Source organism: Carassius auratus, chromosome 27 (assembly GCF_003368295.1).
Source record: "Carassius auratus strain Wakin chromosome 27, ASM336829v1, whole genome shotgun sequence".
Classification (NCBI taxonomy): Eukaryota; Metazoa; Chordata; class Actinopteri; order Cypriniformes; family Cyprinidae; genus Carassius; species Carassius auratus.
In genome coordinates, this window is record NC_039269.1 from 30,561,168 (window position 1) to 30,577,504 (window position 16,337).

Sequence of the window (16,337 nt, forward strand, 5' to 3'; positions counted from 1 at the left end):
AAAAAAAAGGGCTGAACATCGATTAAGCTGTGTATTTCTCCATACCAGATGGAAAGAATGAAACAGACAGAGAGAGAGACACACACACAGAGGGTGATTTTTTGGAAGTTGCACTCACCCTAAGGAAGGAGTCGAGCGCCCCGTTCTCCATGAACTCTGTGACGATCATGACCGGTCGGCTCTTGGTGACCACACCCTCCAGGCGGATGATGTTGGGGTGGTCAAACTGCCCCATGATTGATGCCTCGGACAGAAAATCACGTCTCTGCTTCTCAGAATAGCCTGCTTTCAGTGTTTTGATGGCAACGTAGATCTCTCGTTTTCCAGGCAGTTTCAGTCGACCTTTATACACCTCGCCAAACTCACCTGAGGCATACAAAGAGGAGGAATGAGTGAAAGACCCTTAAAACCATCAAAAAACATTGAAACTTGTACTGCTGAACACCAGCTACAGTACAGAGGGAAGTTCTGAATCTCTCCAGTGTTATGTCTTATTAATGGGTGGCACTTTTAGGATATCTGAAAAGTTTAGGCTAGATTCAAAGTAGGGATAGAATGGCAGTGGTGAAAGAACCAAGCTCAAAACCAAAGGATAGCAGATTAAGACATCACAATTTGACGGATACGAATGTCTACGACCTGTTTAGAGGTGCGAATCAAGAAATAAGAGAAGATTAGATTCCCAAGCCAGATTTTTTACAACGTAAATGTTTTGGATGAAAGTAGACTGCTAATTTGCAAACAAAACACAAAACAACACAATTTTCCATATTTTGTTACACAAAACAATTACAATTTTCCAAGTTTATTCTGATCCTACTTAACATTTAGCAACTAAAAAAGCCCTACAAGTCCAAAAGTATGAAAGCAAGGTTTTAAGATATCAAACTGTGAGAATAAAAGATTATAAATTGCCTATTAAAGGTGGTGTGTGCAACTTTTCCAATGCAATTTATACCATTTGCGGTGTTCAGACAGCAAGTGATTTAATTACTTGCTGTCTGAACACTGTGAATGGTATAAATTGCATTTACACCATAAATCCAAATGGTATAAATGCAAAATTGTAAATGGTATAAATTGCATTGGAAAAGTTGCATTTTTCTTTTTTCAAAACATTGTGACAATCAAAATGCCAACTTTCTAAGCATGGTTTAATCAATTGCATTAACTTGGGGAGTATTTTATAATAATACTAATCACAAAAAAAGTTCAGATGTGGCCAAGATGTGGTAGTTTAACAGTGAAGGTTCTAGGCTATTTACACAAAATTGCAAATGAAGTAAGGTGGATACAGGAACGAGTCACTGGAGTCAGTCTGACCTTCAGTATATCACCAAACCCCGGGTTGCATATTTCTACAATAACCTCACTGGAAGCGAAACCAATCTTGATTATATTTGTGTGGCCCCAGAAGTGTTCTAAAATCAATAAAGCTCTAGATAAAATGGGCACAAATAGTAAAGGATAGAATAAAGAGAAACTTTGTCAACTTTGACTTGAGTTTTACTGCTAAAAGGTTGAGAGTATTTGTTGTGATCTGTGTGAAATCCATATAAGGTGCATCAGTGGATTAACTTGAGCTGTCTGAAGCCGAGCAGACTGTGAATCATAATGCATCTCCACCACGACTCGCCAAGAAGACGAGGAGAAGGGCACAGACCCTCAGGATGCTACATTGTGTTTGTGAGGAAATGTAGCCGTACTGAGGGCATATAAACGTTCATAGAGGTATATGTGCTTCAAATTCATTTGAGAGAGATGTCTATGTAACAGTTGGGGTTTGAGATCTTTTTATGCTGTTTATTTTCAAGATTTTAACCCGGTCATCCATGCATTAAAGTGCATGTAGAAAAATGAGCAAGAAACAAGCAACACACCTGCCCCGATAACTTCTTCAATCTTGACAGTGGAGACATCTATTTCCTTGGCGAATTCTCTGACAGCTTCATTAGGATCTTCATAGGTGAACGGGTCAATGTAGATCTTCATCCCCGGAGAGCCTGGCATGGTCGGGCAGCCCATGGGTGTGTGGCAGTTGGACAGATCTGGCCTCAAAGTGAGTTCTAGAACACAACCAAATTCCACAAATCACTGAAACGCTCTTTTGCATGGTGTTATTAACAGTTTTCATTTCAGTGCAGTTATAAAAACATTACGGTAAATCTATTCCACAATCTAAATGAAAGCAGGTCATTCAACAAGTCTAAGGACGTTATTATAATCCGTTTTTGTTGTAATGCATTTATCAAAACAGTAAATAAACAAATCCAATATGAGTGGTTAAACAAGAGGCAATCTAAAACAGAGTGGATTTATCTGAAATATGACGATCATTACTGCACCCATCACCTGACGCTGATGACATCAATAGTTTCTCATGAAACACTGAAATAAATAGGGCTGTGAATTGATTTAAATAAAAATCCACAGGCCAAATGATTAATGACTTTCAGTTCTGTTAACAGTTCTGCATCTGGAATACAGTACTACCAAAACAACTAATTGTAAGCTTTAAAAAAAAGCATGCATAAGTGAAGCACTAAAAGTAGTCCACACAAATAATTTTGCACTATTTTATGATGCATGGATTCCACTTCGAAACTTGCAAATTTCAGTACACTTTCATTTTAATTGTATGAGAAAACATTTTTAAAAGTTTCCTATTGTTTTTGATGGAAAAAAGAAAGTCATAGCATTAATAAAGTCGAAATTACATTTTGATATAATGAGAGAATAATCAAGTCAGTTTCAAGCCAAGAACACGGTTTTCTATAAATGCACTCAGAAAACAAACACTTAAAAATGCATTGTATGTGTGTGTGTGTGTGTGTGTGTGTATGTATGAATGATCAGCGTGGTAGAACATTTTTAGATAATTAATTATACACTGTATTACTTTGTATTATATTAATGTATTATTTTGTATTATTTGTTTATTATAGTATTAAACTTATTATTTTTTTTATGTTTGTATTGTTGTGCAATTGGTAAGCGGAACTGAAATCTGAAATGAAACAGAGTCTTTAATCTCCAAACCCTAGAAATAAATCTAACCTCTATTGTTAGCCATTACAGTGTTTATTCTCTATCCTTTTTCCCCATTTTAAAAACATTATGGATTCATAGCTGGTGACTATGACATCATTAAACAGCAGTGGCAATACAAGACAGTTGCAGTAAATCTCTCTCTCTCTCTCTCTCTCTCTCTCTCTCTCTGCTTCTCCAATAGAGCCAAATCAAATTCTCTTCTGCCTTTATCCCCCACAGGACCTCATAAACAGATAACGCAGACACGCTATCAAACCGCTCTTCATGGCAGAAGATGAAACTTCATGTGTAAACATCAGTATGTGTGTGTGTGTGTGTGTGTGTGTGAGAGAGAGAGAGAGAAAGAGAGGATGCAGAACGTAATCTCAGAGAATCAGAGAGAACCAGCAACCCACACAAATAAACCAAACATTAAACGAGTTCTAAAAGGAGGTGTTCATATCTGCTGGCCAATAAAAAGAGACCCAAAAACAGGTGTGGAAGCTGATGCAATCACACTGAAAGACACAGGCAAGAGTCACTAAGGTCTGTTTCAGAAGAGGTGAGTGCTGGCTCGGACGCTGGAGGCTAGAGAGACCCAGTGTGACAGGAAGGCCAAGAGACATTCAAGACTTCCAGCACAATAATAACCCATCCAGCACTCACTTTACTGACGGCCCGAGACTTCAGACAACAGTGTGAAATGAACCAAAATTCACACAATTTAGTCTTAATAAATTGTATTCTACAATACATAATATAAATAATAAAAGTTGGTTTTCATGATATTTGATCAAAATATAATAACTTTTATGACTGCTGAAATAACTTTCTGTGCAGTAAAAACAATTTAATGAATGAAATAACCATCAAATCTAAGTAGACTGTAAAATCAAGCCCCATCATGGGTAAAGTAAAATTATAATTAAAATAATTTATATTTATTTAATAATTTAGAATATTTATACTATATCCATCCATCCATTTATACAACCAAATAACGTTTTTTTTTTATAAAATCTTGGGATTTCTGACATCAGAAATGCAAAACCATGAACATATCAAATGACATTTGAATGTCAACAAAGACTAAACAGTGACCAGAAACCAGTGGAAGAAGAATTAGAGAAGCTATTCTATGTTCTTCAGTGTGTGTAGCACCTACAGCTCTGCAGCTCCTTCAGAAGGATCATGGCATCATAAATGAAGGATTGAAGTTTATTTTTAACAAGATCCCTAGTCATCTGAAAGCTTTTAGCATTTTAAATGGACATCAGGGGGAAAATGATAAAAGGAATCTATGATATGAACCCTTTAACCTTAAAAAAGCCATGCAGGTTTGTTGAATTATTCATTTCAAATACACATGCACAAACCAACAGTGTGCTTTAATTTTAGAAACGCGGCTTTCCTCATCAATAACTCAAATGGCAAACAGTTTATCCCTCCTTGTCCTCTAGAGCAGTGGTTCTCAATCTGGGGTACATGTACCCTGGGGGTACGTGAGATGATAGTAAAACAACAATGACGAACACAATTCTGAGTTTTGGCATTCATTTAATTCTACCCCAACTTAAAATAACATTAAAACCAAACATGTTTTATTTCCAACAAGCAAAATGGCACTACTAATGTAAAAACAGGAGAACAGGGGTCTGGTAAACAGTCAAAAACATTATATCCAATCAGCTTACCTCATCTTTTGTGGTCACAACACACTGAATCCAAACAAGCAGCGTGCATGTAGTAAGATTCCCACTGAATATGCTGCTTTAGCAAATCGCGCTGCTGTTCAATGTATTTCAAAAGTAGGTTTTCACTTAATAGCATAAGGAGCAAATACTGACATGGTTTGAGATCAAATTAAACTCGATACAAACACACTCTCTGTGTGTAATTGTTAAGATACGAGCAAGAATGTAAATTTCCCTCAATATCCAAACGATGGCAACAGTTCAGCAAAGAAAGGTAATATTAAGTGAACATTTAACATTTTAAATGTAGCCAACATTTGAAACAGAATATTGTATGTTCTATTTTGCGACAAAATAATAGACTAGTTCTAACAAAATCCATATCATCTTGTGTGCTTATTAGGTGTATATTAAGTGTATTTTGTTAAGAATATGATATAAAACATGACATACAACTAATAAGGATTATACTATATATTATATATATATATATATATATATATATATATATATATATATATATATATAATGATAAAAGAAAATATTTGCCTGTAATTTGCCTATAAAGTTAAAAAAAAAGCACCTGTAAATCAATTTAAGGGGGCAGATTTTGTCCTTTAATAGAAAAGGTGTTACTGCGGTCTAAGTGGAAGAGAAGGGTATGCAGAAGAATGTTAAATGCCCCAGGGTGTACGCCGTTGTAAAAAGTTTGAGAACCACTACTCTAGAGTAATGCATCATAACAGCTCCACTCATTTCTTATGGCTGAGAAAGGGAAATAAAAATATATATGTTAATATTTCATAGCCACTTGATCCGTGCATGCCTGGAACACCAACAGCTCTAGCCCTGTCCCACAGGAGAGAGACCAGAAGACATCACTTCCACACGAGGCAGCAGGACACTGAGTGAGTCTGGGCAGGGACACGAAAACACTGCGAGACAGAACAACTTCACAAACTTCTGGCCAAGCCCCTGAGGACAGACACTTGTTCTGGTCTTGGACCCAAGTAGACCATTGATTATTTATTAACAGAAAAAGCCCAGACATTTCAAAACAAAACATTCCATTAATATTTCTATCAATCTATTATTCTAACTAATATTCTATTTCCATCCATCCTTCCATCAAAGTAACTTATTCTTTGAATTCAATCCAATTATTAAAAATTCAATTATCATGACAATTATTTATGATTATTAAACTATTTGAAATATTTATCCTTTTTTATTGTATGTGGGGGAAGTTAATGAACAGTGCTCTCTCCCACCCTCGATACCCATGGCTAAAGTGCCCTTGAGCAAGGCACTGAACCCCCAATTGCTCCCTGGGCGCTGGAAAAATAGCTGCCCACTGCTCCAGGTGTGTGTTCACGGTGTGTGTGTGTTCCCTACTCACTGTTGTGTTGTGTTAGCACTGGGATGGGTTCAATACAGAGCACCAACTCCGAGTATGGGTTCCCATATTGGCAAATGTCATGACTTTGACTTATATTACACGCAGCAGCTATATAAATTGAAATATAAAGTTAATATAGAATCAGAACTGAATTCATGTTATATAAACTCCAGGAAGTGATTAGTTTACTGTAGTCTTTCCTATCCACTATCTCTTCTTATTTTGAATGTTGTTAATCTTTCTTTGAGAACAGGAGCATCTTAATACACCGCTTGCGCACAGCAAACGTCCGACCCCTGGCCCGTGTAATCGCATTGTTCCTGAGCTTTGAAAGAACAGCCGTCTCTGATGCGTCCTGATTCATAAAAGGATCTGTCTCAGGTTAAGAAGCTTTGAGAATATCAGCCCATTTGTGCTCTTATGCGGAGTGTCTGACACTGTGTAAGCATATTTAGATCAGATTAGTTTCATCTCAACGATCTCTCTTTTTTTCTCTCTCTCTCTCTGGTATTAAAAAGCCATGCGTTATGAAGCGTACTCCATTATGACCCTGCCACATTACGGCTGCCTCACTATTGCAAGGTTCTATTACACTTTAAATCAATATTTTACACAAAACCATATTTCCATTTTATGTCCAGCATTCATTTTTCTCCATTCACAGCAATTTAAGTCTTTCAACTCCTTAGGGTGCTCATTATAGAGAGAAAGAGTGGTAGGCGTTTCATTTCTAACCAGGTTCCAGCTTAGTGACTAGCACAACAGCACTGGTTGTGACTCAGCAAAATAAAGCTACAGAAATAGCTGTGACACAACAGAAAAAAAGGGAGATTTAAGACAACATGGAGCTTACAATTTCACACAGACTCCTATAGCTGCCAGTGCATGTACAGTCATGCTGCTATTTCATGGGAAAAAAGATTATAACATTACACTTCAAGATATAATGAAGCTATTTGCAAAATCAATTTAACACCAGATAACCAATCAAATACAATATAGTAATTAATGATACAATAAAAAGATAAATAATAAGAAACGTTTGACTATCTGAAGCGTTTCCTACATAAAATATGATTTTACAATAATAACTGTATTTACTTTTTTCATACAAACCATGATTACATTTTTGTTAAAGAGTCTGTCCTTGGTGCAATTCTTTAATTTCTTGCCAGGATAAGTTTAAAAGTCCTGATGAAGTTAACTTCTGTATGCAGACACCAGCTCCACACTTCCTTAAAAAGTTTGAATAATTCTAATGTTGGGAAACCCAAGAATGGCTGTGACATTTTCGCCAATTATATTCATAGAGGAGTGTCCTTCGCTTTGTTTTAGCTCATATGCATTGACATTCAAGACTGAATAAATTCAGATACAGTAATTATCTGAATATTTCTGCTGACAACAAGATCATTTTCTCACACTCTGTGCTCTCTTTTATTCTTTCTAAATTGTCTGGTTGATGTGCGAGTCTGGCTGTCACATCATCTGTTTACTTTTTCGTCTGCACTTATGTTAATTAAATTTAGCTTCACAGATCGCCCACCGAATCCTCCGAGAGGTAGCTTACAAGGAGACAGAAAAGAGAGAGAGTTCTCACTTCCTAATGAGCCTGAAGCTTCTCGCAGGGCTATGGGATGCATACGGATAGGAAGCTTTTTAGTGTCAGCTTCTCAAAAGTGCACAGGCCTGAAGCGATCCCTCATTCCTTTCCTCCATTGCACCACATCCCGCGGCATTTCCTGTAACCTCACATCTCTCGCCTTGTTTTCCTACATGTTTGCTTTCTCTTTTATTAAAAAAACAATTTCAGGATGGGTTTGCCCCAGAGGAAGAGGCGAAGATGAGTGTAAAACAAAGATGTCCTTCAGTGTCAACGGTCTCAAAAGTAGAAGGGGTTCGCTCACCTCTTCCGGTGCTGTAGTGCTGGAGTTTGTCACTGTACACGGCCTCCTTATTGTAAGTCCGTTTCCTTTGAGAGAAAGAGGAGGAGAGAAAATAAAATGAAGAAATACAAAGTTCTGTCATGAAACTCTAGATGGCGCAGGCTGATAGGTTCTACAGGTAACTCAATCTGATATAATGACATCATTATTCACAAGGCACAGCTGATTGGTTCCTTTTCACATCAGCAGCCAATGAGATTGCCGCTCAACATTAAAATACTTTACTGTAGTAGTTAAAGTGCGTTTCAGAAACCCTCCACCTTCCCCAGCTCCACCTGTATAGATTTTCTACAAGAGGATAATTTCATGTATGTTATATGTGGAGGTTATTTCATGTCATTTGTGCAGCATAACATAGCTTAGCTGGCTGAAATATAATGGAGCAGAGTCTGGATTACAGTGTCAAGGATGTAAAGTCTGGTTCAAATCACAGTTTATTCTGGCAAAGACAGAGACTGTCTAACTGTTATCCCAAGTGACCAATCACAGTTTGTTTTGATTTTGTGTGTAATGTAGGGGTGTTGTATTCGATATTTGAGACCACAATTATAGAAAAAAGGCTTTCGAAGGCTTTGTGATCTACATTTCTGTCTGACCAAAAGTTAAGTCTGAAGACTAAACTTTTTGTCAGGTTTGTTTGGATATAGTTGCATCTGGTGGTTTGCAGAGGCCTATTGTGATCCAATTCCTTTTATTTTTGGATTAAAAGCTTGAATTGCTTACTGTTTACAGGAGTTGCATCACCTCACCCATCGTTAATGTTACCCTACAGCAAAGAACCGACTCAGATAAAGACCAGTTTCTCAGTTTGTGCTTTGAGGAGAGCTAGTGGCTATCTTCCAACCAATGAGATTTGAAATATGGCATGAACAACAGCAGCAAAAAAAGCTAATATGTTCTGTTGTGTTCAATATTAAATGTTTACAATGGTAATAAAATGCTAGAAAAGTAATAAACTTAGATTTAATCAATATAGAATTCAAATATGTACTATTTTATGATTAATGTGTATGAAAATGTTTAATATTAAATATTTAAAAATAGTACTGTTCAAAAAGTTCAGGGTCAATAAGTATTTGTTAGGCTTTTATTGAGCCAGGATGCATTAAATTGATCAAAATTGACAGTAAATACAATCACAATGTTACATAAGATTTCCTTTTCAAAAAGATCAATACATATAGATGGCTCTATTGTAGATGGTATATTACTTTTCACATTCACCTTAAGTTAAAGCATGAACCAGGAGGACACATTCAGCTAGTCTGAACTAGTTCGAGGCCTTTCATCCTCGCGAGCACATGCAGCAGTCATACATCCGGTTCCACAATGGCAAACTCACCTGCTACAGACTATAGATATTGCCACCAGAGACACAATGAAGACCACTCCAGCCGCGGCTGAGCCCGCAATCAGTGGCAACTGCTCCCTCAGCTCTGATTTAAAGTCGTCTAGACAGAGAGAGACAGGATACATTAGGCTACAGAAAAAAAAAAAAAAAAAAACTGAAATGGCTGCTGCCTATAGAGATGAAACAGGGGATGAAAGAACGTAAACAAAACATTTTTAAGAAAAGCCATTCATGGACTGCATGAATAGGAGATTGAAAGGGGGGCTTGGCACACAAAGATGTATGGAAAAAAGAGAAGAATACAGATTTAAGAGCTGTGAGGATGTGTGAGCTTTGAATGAAACAGAGGAGAAAAAAAGAGAGGGATGATAGAGTGATACAATGATACAAAAGGAAGCGCTAAAACACGGTGGTCAGGTAGTACTAATGCCTAGCGCTGACAGATGTCAACTGAGAAAGAGCGATGGAAAAGGACAGACGGAATGAAAGGGGGAAGGAAAACACTTAAGGTACACAGACGAATGACAGCGACTGGTGAAGTGTGTGTGAGTGATGTGTGTGGCCCATCAGCACGGCTAATCCCGCCGTCACAGTCTAAAAACAACAATGACGAGGATGGAACGTCTTTTGTCGATGTTCAAATACAGACAAACCCTTGACCGGCTCACGCATATACAGAAGAACAAACATTTGTTTGGTTTGAAAAAGCTATTTGAGACTGTAGCATGCTAAGCTATGATGAAGTCATAATTTTAAGCAGCTAATCTGAAATTTTCAATATTGATATTGATTGTAACACACAACTGTTAATTTAAATTGTAATAATATTATCAATAATATTTTTTCTACTGCATTTTAGTGCAAAAACCATTCTAATTTGCTACATTTCAGTAAATAAAAATAAAAAACTACAATATTGTCACATTTTTATATGTGGCAGTTTTATTGGATGCATATGGATGATTTGTGTGCTTCTAAAGTGTGTATCCTAATCCAAACATGGTCAAACATGGGACAAAATGGTGTAACAGTTACATATAACCAGCACAGTGCTGGACTGCAAGAACACGTTGGTCTAGACCAATTTAAACCAGTGGGAAGCCAGCACAACTCATTTTAACTCAATTTCCATATCGTGTGCATGTTTTTGTGAATGAAGGTGAATTAAAACATTGTCATAGCACACTAGATTTTAAACAATCGCACTCGTGGTTGTTTTTAGCATGCTGGCTAAATCCATAATGGCCAACAGGAAGTAGAGCAGTCTGTGTGCACTGGGCTTAAACACACCTCATTTAACAGAATCATTTCTTCGTCATTACACCTGGCTGTCAAAATGAGAGAGAGAGAGAGAGAGAGAGAGAGACTCCAGGGAGAGCATGTGTTGTGCTTCTAGAGAAGGTGTGTGTGTGTGTGTGAGATGGACTTCTTTCCCCCCTGATTGGTGCTAATTGTCGTAACGAATGTTGTGCCATTGCAGAATGCCAGTGGATGTACCCGTTAGCTGGCGCTGAGCGAGCGCTTGCACTAATTACTTTAGTGAGTATGACGGCACGGATACGCCTGCACACTCGCACAGGGAGTTTTGTCTTCATCAGTGTGACATCATTGTGTTCTGTCTGTATCTTCCATTTCATTTGTGTTAGTGAATACCACATTTCAACACGGCATGCTGAAAAGTATGTTTAAGTTTGTGCGTCTGTCTGTTTGTTAGATGCATGCAAACTGACATGACTATGTAAATAAAATGTAAATTTGTTGCATGTATTGCATATTTGTGGTGTGTGTGCCATGAATATCCTGCATATTTTGTAGCTTAACAGTAAAGCATGGTGTCAGCAGTGCCAAGGTCATGGGTTTGATTCTTAGAGAATGCATGAACTGATAATATGTATACATTGAATACAGTGTAAGATGCATTAGATATGCAAAATGCAAAAATGCTGATATAAACCTCAAATGCATTAATTATAGTCAAGAAAGAATATGTATCTCACCGTTTAACAACAGGGCCATGTTCACACATTAGACCTGTGTCTCTTTGTGTGTGTGTGTGTGTGTGTGTGTGTCCCAGATTGCCAGAGCAGTTCAGTTATATTTACACCAGTGTGACAGCAAAGACAAGGAGGGTTGGGTAAAAGCCTAAAAAATGAATGTGCGAGTGAGCTGGACAGGTAAAGTGTGTGTGTGTGTGTGTGTGTGTGTGTGTGTGTGTGTGTGTGTGTGTGTTTGTGTGTGAAGCCCCAGGAACTAGCCAGCTGCCTGGCGGATGTCTTTCTGTCCTGTAGAGTCCAGTCCCCCTGGCATCCACAGTGTGTGTGTGTGTGTGTGTGTGTGTGTGTTTCCCTGGCACAGCCATCAGGCAGGACATGCTAGACTACAGATACAGAGCCATTAATCAAACCCATGAGAGAGACAGAGGTTACGAGTGTGTATGTATGTGTGTGTGTGAGAGAGAGAGAGAGAGAGAGAGAGATTTATGTTTCTTGTAGTCCATTTGAAAGTTTGCAAAAGCCTACATTTCCAGAAAAAAATAATTGACAAAAAAGGAAAAAGAATGGACCTGGCAACAATTAAATGAACCTCAGATGAAAACCTAATTTTTCCCTTGTGTGTGTGGTGTGTGTGTGTGTGTGTGTGTGTGTGTGTGTGTGTGTGTGTGTGTGTGTGTGATCAACCACTAATGAATAAAATGAGCCCTAAGACACAATAAACACATCCACTCACTTCCGCTGAGAGAGAGTGAAAGAGAGAAAATAAACAGAGAGAAATAGAGTGTTAAAAGAATGAGAAAGCTAGCTGGGAGGAACAAAAAAAAAGCATGATAAAAAGAGCTATATAGACAGAATGGTAGAACAATAGAAAAAACAATAGGACAATATAATGATAGTACAAATTATGGATAGATGAATGGATGGATAGAGCACAAGAATGATAGACAGAACAAAAAGAACAATAGATAGAACGACAGATAAAACAAACAAAAAATAGAATAGATATGATAAAATAATAATAGATAGATAGATACTGGACCCCCTACACATGATGATCACATAATTCTCTAATCAATTAACTAAGCATTCTGGGAAATATAGAATGCCACATATGGTCATAATGAAAAATCATTGAGCTAAGCATTTTGCCTGGAACAGTTAAACACGCACTCACACACGCATACACGTCTATGTTACTAAGAGGGGACTATTGCTCTACACTGACCAAGAGGGGACCAGTGTTTCTGGTCATTTTTAAGAAACAAAAATGACATACAAAATTTTCATTTGAGGTCTTTTTTCATAATATAACTGAAAAAATGCATTTTTATTTTTTTTTTAAAAACATGCCAAGTGGGGACCTGAGTGACGTCTACCTATCCAACAGAGGACCTCCATAGACTGCAATGCAACTGTGTGTGGAAACATTAGGGCAATTGTACCAAGTGTTTCTTTACAATCTAACTGTATTTAAATGCAACTCTAAACTTTGAAACATTCACACTATATCTCCATTGAAGAAATATTCTAATAGAAATCCAAAATGTTTAATAAATTAGTATGACATGCAGATATTTTCGGGGCTTGAGACTAATACAAATACACTTCTCAATATATGAATGCAATCACACAGATAATAAGACAAAACAAGCAAGACACTATAGTTAATTTGAGGATAGCAAAAATAAAGTAAAATGAAGAGCTCTTTAAGGTAACAATTGCATGTCAATACTTCTGACAGTAAAGAGTGCATGTGTTGGATAAAATGAGTTTGGTCCCCAGTTAAATGGTGACGTGTGACGCCTGTTAGACTGAATCACCTCTTCTTACATCACAGACACATTAACATTATATGTTAAGTTAAAAAACAACATTATATGTTAACTTAAGAAACAAAATTATATGTTAACTTAAGAAACAACATTATATGTTAACTTAAGAAACTACATTATATGTTAACTTAAACAATATTATATGTTAACTTAAACAATATTATATGTTAGCTTGCTGCATTGAAAAATTTCAGTTGAGTTCAGTAAAATACCATGCTACTTTAGCTGTTTAACACTGACATTTTCCAGAAGCTCCATTGTTTTATGGTATTATCAACATTGCCATTATATTCAAAAATAAATAAATAAATAAATGTAATTTGTTAAATGTAAAGGCAACCAAACATTTCTTGCCAATTTCATGTTAACTTTGAAAATATTCAATTGGCTAAATTTCTAAATCAATGTTACAATCAACATATATTGTAACATTATATTATCATCCTTGCCATTGCATGCACAGATATTGAGAATGTGAAATATTGTTAAATGTAAGGTCAGCCGATCAGGCGTCACACTTCACCATCTAACAGGGGACCAGTGTGCTTATTTTTTTTAATGCAACAATCAATATATAATTTAGAAAAACTGACATATTATAACCAAAAATTCCTCATAAAGTAGACTACGAGTAAATTTGATAAAAAATTATTCTCACAATAGACCTGACCATTTTTTGCTTAAGTGCTATCTGATATTATCAAGATGAATTTGTTCTGACAGGTTAACTCTGAGTTCTTGTCATCTTTTATTACCATTATCTAAACTATAGCAAATAAACTGTGATAGCGTTTGAAATGTTCAAGGTGTCTGAATAAATGTAGTTTTTACTGTATAGATACACAATATACGTATATGTACTTATAATACTGACACATTGAGAAGTGTCATTATAGTTAGTTTGTTAGTACTTAGTTTCTTTATTTTTCAAATAATAATAATAATAGTAATAAAAAGTAGTAATATAATTAGTCAGCCAGCTGTCAACAGTTCAAGGGCAGAGGTAATGCCTCTTATAATTAACTATATATATATATATATATATATATATATATATATATATATATATAATAATTATTATTTTTTTTACATTTATTTGACATTTTCTTGGCTTAACCCCAATACACTTCTCAACGTATGAATGCAATCAAAACCCATTCCTGAGAAGGTCCTATCAGTGATGATAATTTGATCAGACAGATAGACAGATGGATGGATGAATGGATGGATGGATAGATAGATAGATAGAACAGATAGATGGAATAGTGCTAATGTTGATCTGAACACTTAGGTCCCCTGTTAAATGGTAAACTGCGACGTCTCTTTGGTTGCTTTGACATTTTTTGCCAATTTCACGTTAACTTTGAAAATATTCAATTAGCTAAATTTCTAAATCAATGTTACAATCAACATATATTGTAACATTATATTATCATCCTTGCCATAGCATTCAGAGATGGTGAAAATGTGAATTATTGTTAAATGTAAGGTCAGCCGATCAGGCGTCACACTTCACCATCTAACAGGGGACCAGTGTGCTTTAGTCTAGTGAAATCACCACTACATGCACAGATCTGTTGCTGTGTATGTTTAGTATGTACAGTTTAGTCTGTGTGGGTTTGTTTTTATTATTTGACTTTTTTCTGTTCAACACAAACAAAAATGACCCTCATTGGCCGATAAGAAACATCAAAGGAGGATTCGTTGTAGAGTGTCTGACAAAATTAATGTCTTGTAATGTATAATGTACGCTCAGCACCGCTGAGTGATCCCGCGATCATTAAATCGAAACATGCACGCGTATTTAAAAGCAATTTTAATACCCCGCATTTTGAGAGTGACTCCCTGATGCTCGCAAGTTAGGCTTCATAACATATCATTAGTATGTAGGCTATAACTGGTTTTGTAGTTGTCTATAGATCTGTTATCTTTCTCTGTTTGAACTTATAGAACTTATATGAATATATAGAGAGCACTTATTGTTTCTACTTAATACGACTATTATGTTATTTGTTATGTGTTTATTTGTATGTTCAGTTTGTGAAAAGGATTTCACTTTCAGTCAGTCACTCTCAACGTCTCATCGGTGATGACCGACAGATTGTGATCCTACTTCTAGAAGCTCATAATTCATGTACGGTTCCAATGTCTAAAGAGACTCACATAAAATCATGCAGGAGAAAATCCAGGCAGTTGAACAAAACCTTTTACAGAGCTTGAGTGTTGTTGTTTTTACTGCATATGATAATTCATACTCAGAAAGTAGAACTGAAATTATATTTATTACAGGATGATTTTTCCAGTCAAATATTTTTAGACCAGAAGTTGGTCATTAAGATTCCTTTTTTTTGTATCTGTAAAAATCTTGTCTTGTGGCTTGAGTTAAGTGTTGGCATTAATGCTAATCAAACAATAAAAGGCGAGAAGAAAAATAATTACATTAATTTCTCAAGTAAAGCATTATTAGTTTGTTTAATTTACATCAACAAAACAAATTTACAGGTTAAAAAGAGCAGAAAGAGCTCTTTAAGATAGCAATTGCATGTCAATACTTCTGACAGTAAAGAGTGCATGTGTTAGATAAAATGAGTTTGGTCCCCAGTTAGATGGTGACGTGTGACGCCTGTTAGACTGAATCACCTCTTCTTACATCACAGACACATTAACATTATATGTTAAGTTAAAAAACAACATTATATGTTAACTTAAGAAACAAAATTATATGTTAACTTAAGAAACAACATTATATGTTAGCTTGCTGCATTGAAAAATTTCAACTGAGTTCAGTAAAACACCTTTTAACTATGCCACTTTAGCTGTTTAACACTGACATTTTCCAGAGGCTCCATTTTTTTGTAGGGTATTATCAGCATTGCCATTATATTCAGGAATAAATAAATAAATAAATAAATAAATGTAATTTGTTAAATGTAAAGGCAACCAAACAGATCACGTCATACTTCACCATCTAACTGGGGACCGGTTTGATCTTGGAGGCCAATTTGTGCATTTTTTTAATAGATAGATGGATGGATGGATGGATGGATAGATGGATGGATGGAATAATGCTAATGTCGATCTGAACACTTAG

At 36.1% G+C, this 16,337-nt stretch overlaps 1 protein-coding gene across 1 annotated transcript in view; it reads right to left on the bottom strand.

Moving 5' to 3' along the window:
- Positions 1 to 16,337, bottom strand: part of ephb1 (EPH receptor B1) — a 224,723-nt gene that overhangs the window by 15,917 nt on the left and 192,469 nt on the right. Inside the window, exons 8-11 of the mRNA XM_026207140.1 lie at positions 9,412 to 9,520; positions 8,031 to 8,095; positions 1,881 to 2,066; positions 119 to 366 (exon numbers count right to left, since the gene is read on the bottom strand). Coding sequence (XP_026062925.1) covers positions 119 to 366; positions 1,881 to 2,066; positions 8,031 to 8,095; positions 9,412 to 9,520 — 608 coding nt within the window. The remainder of the gene's footprint in view (positions 1 to 118; positions 367 to 1,880; positions 2,067 to 8,030; positions 8,096 to 9,411; positions 9,521 to 16,337) is intronic.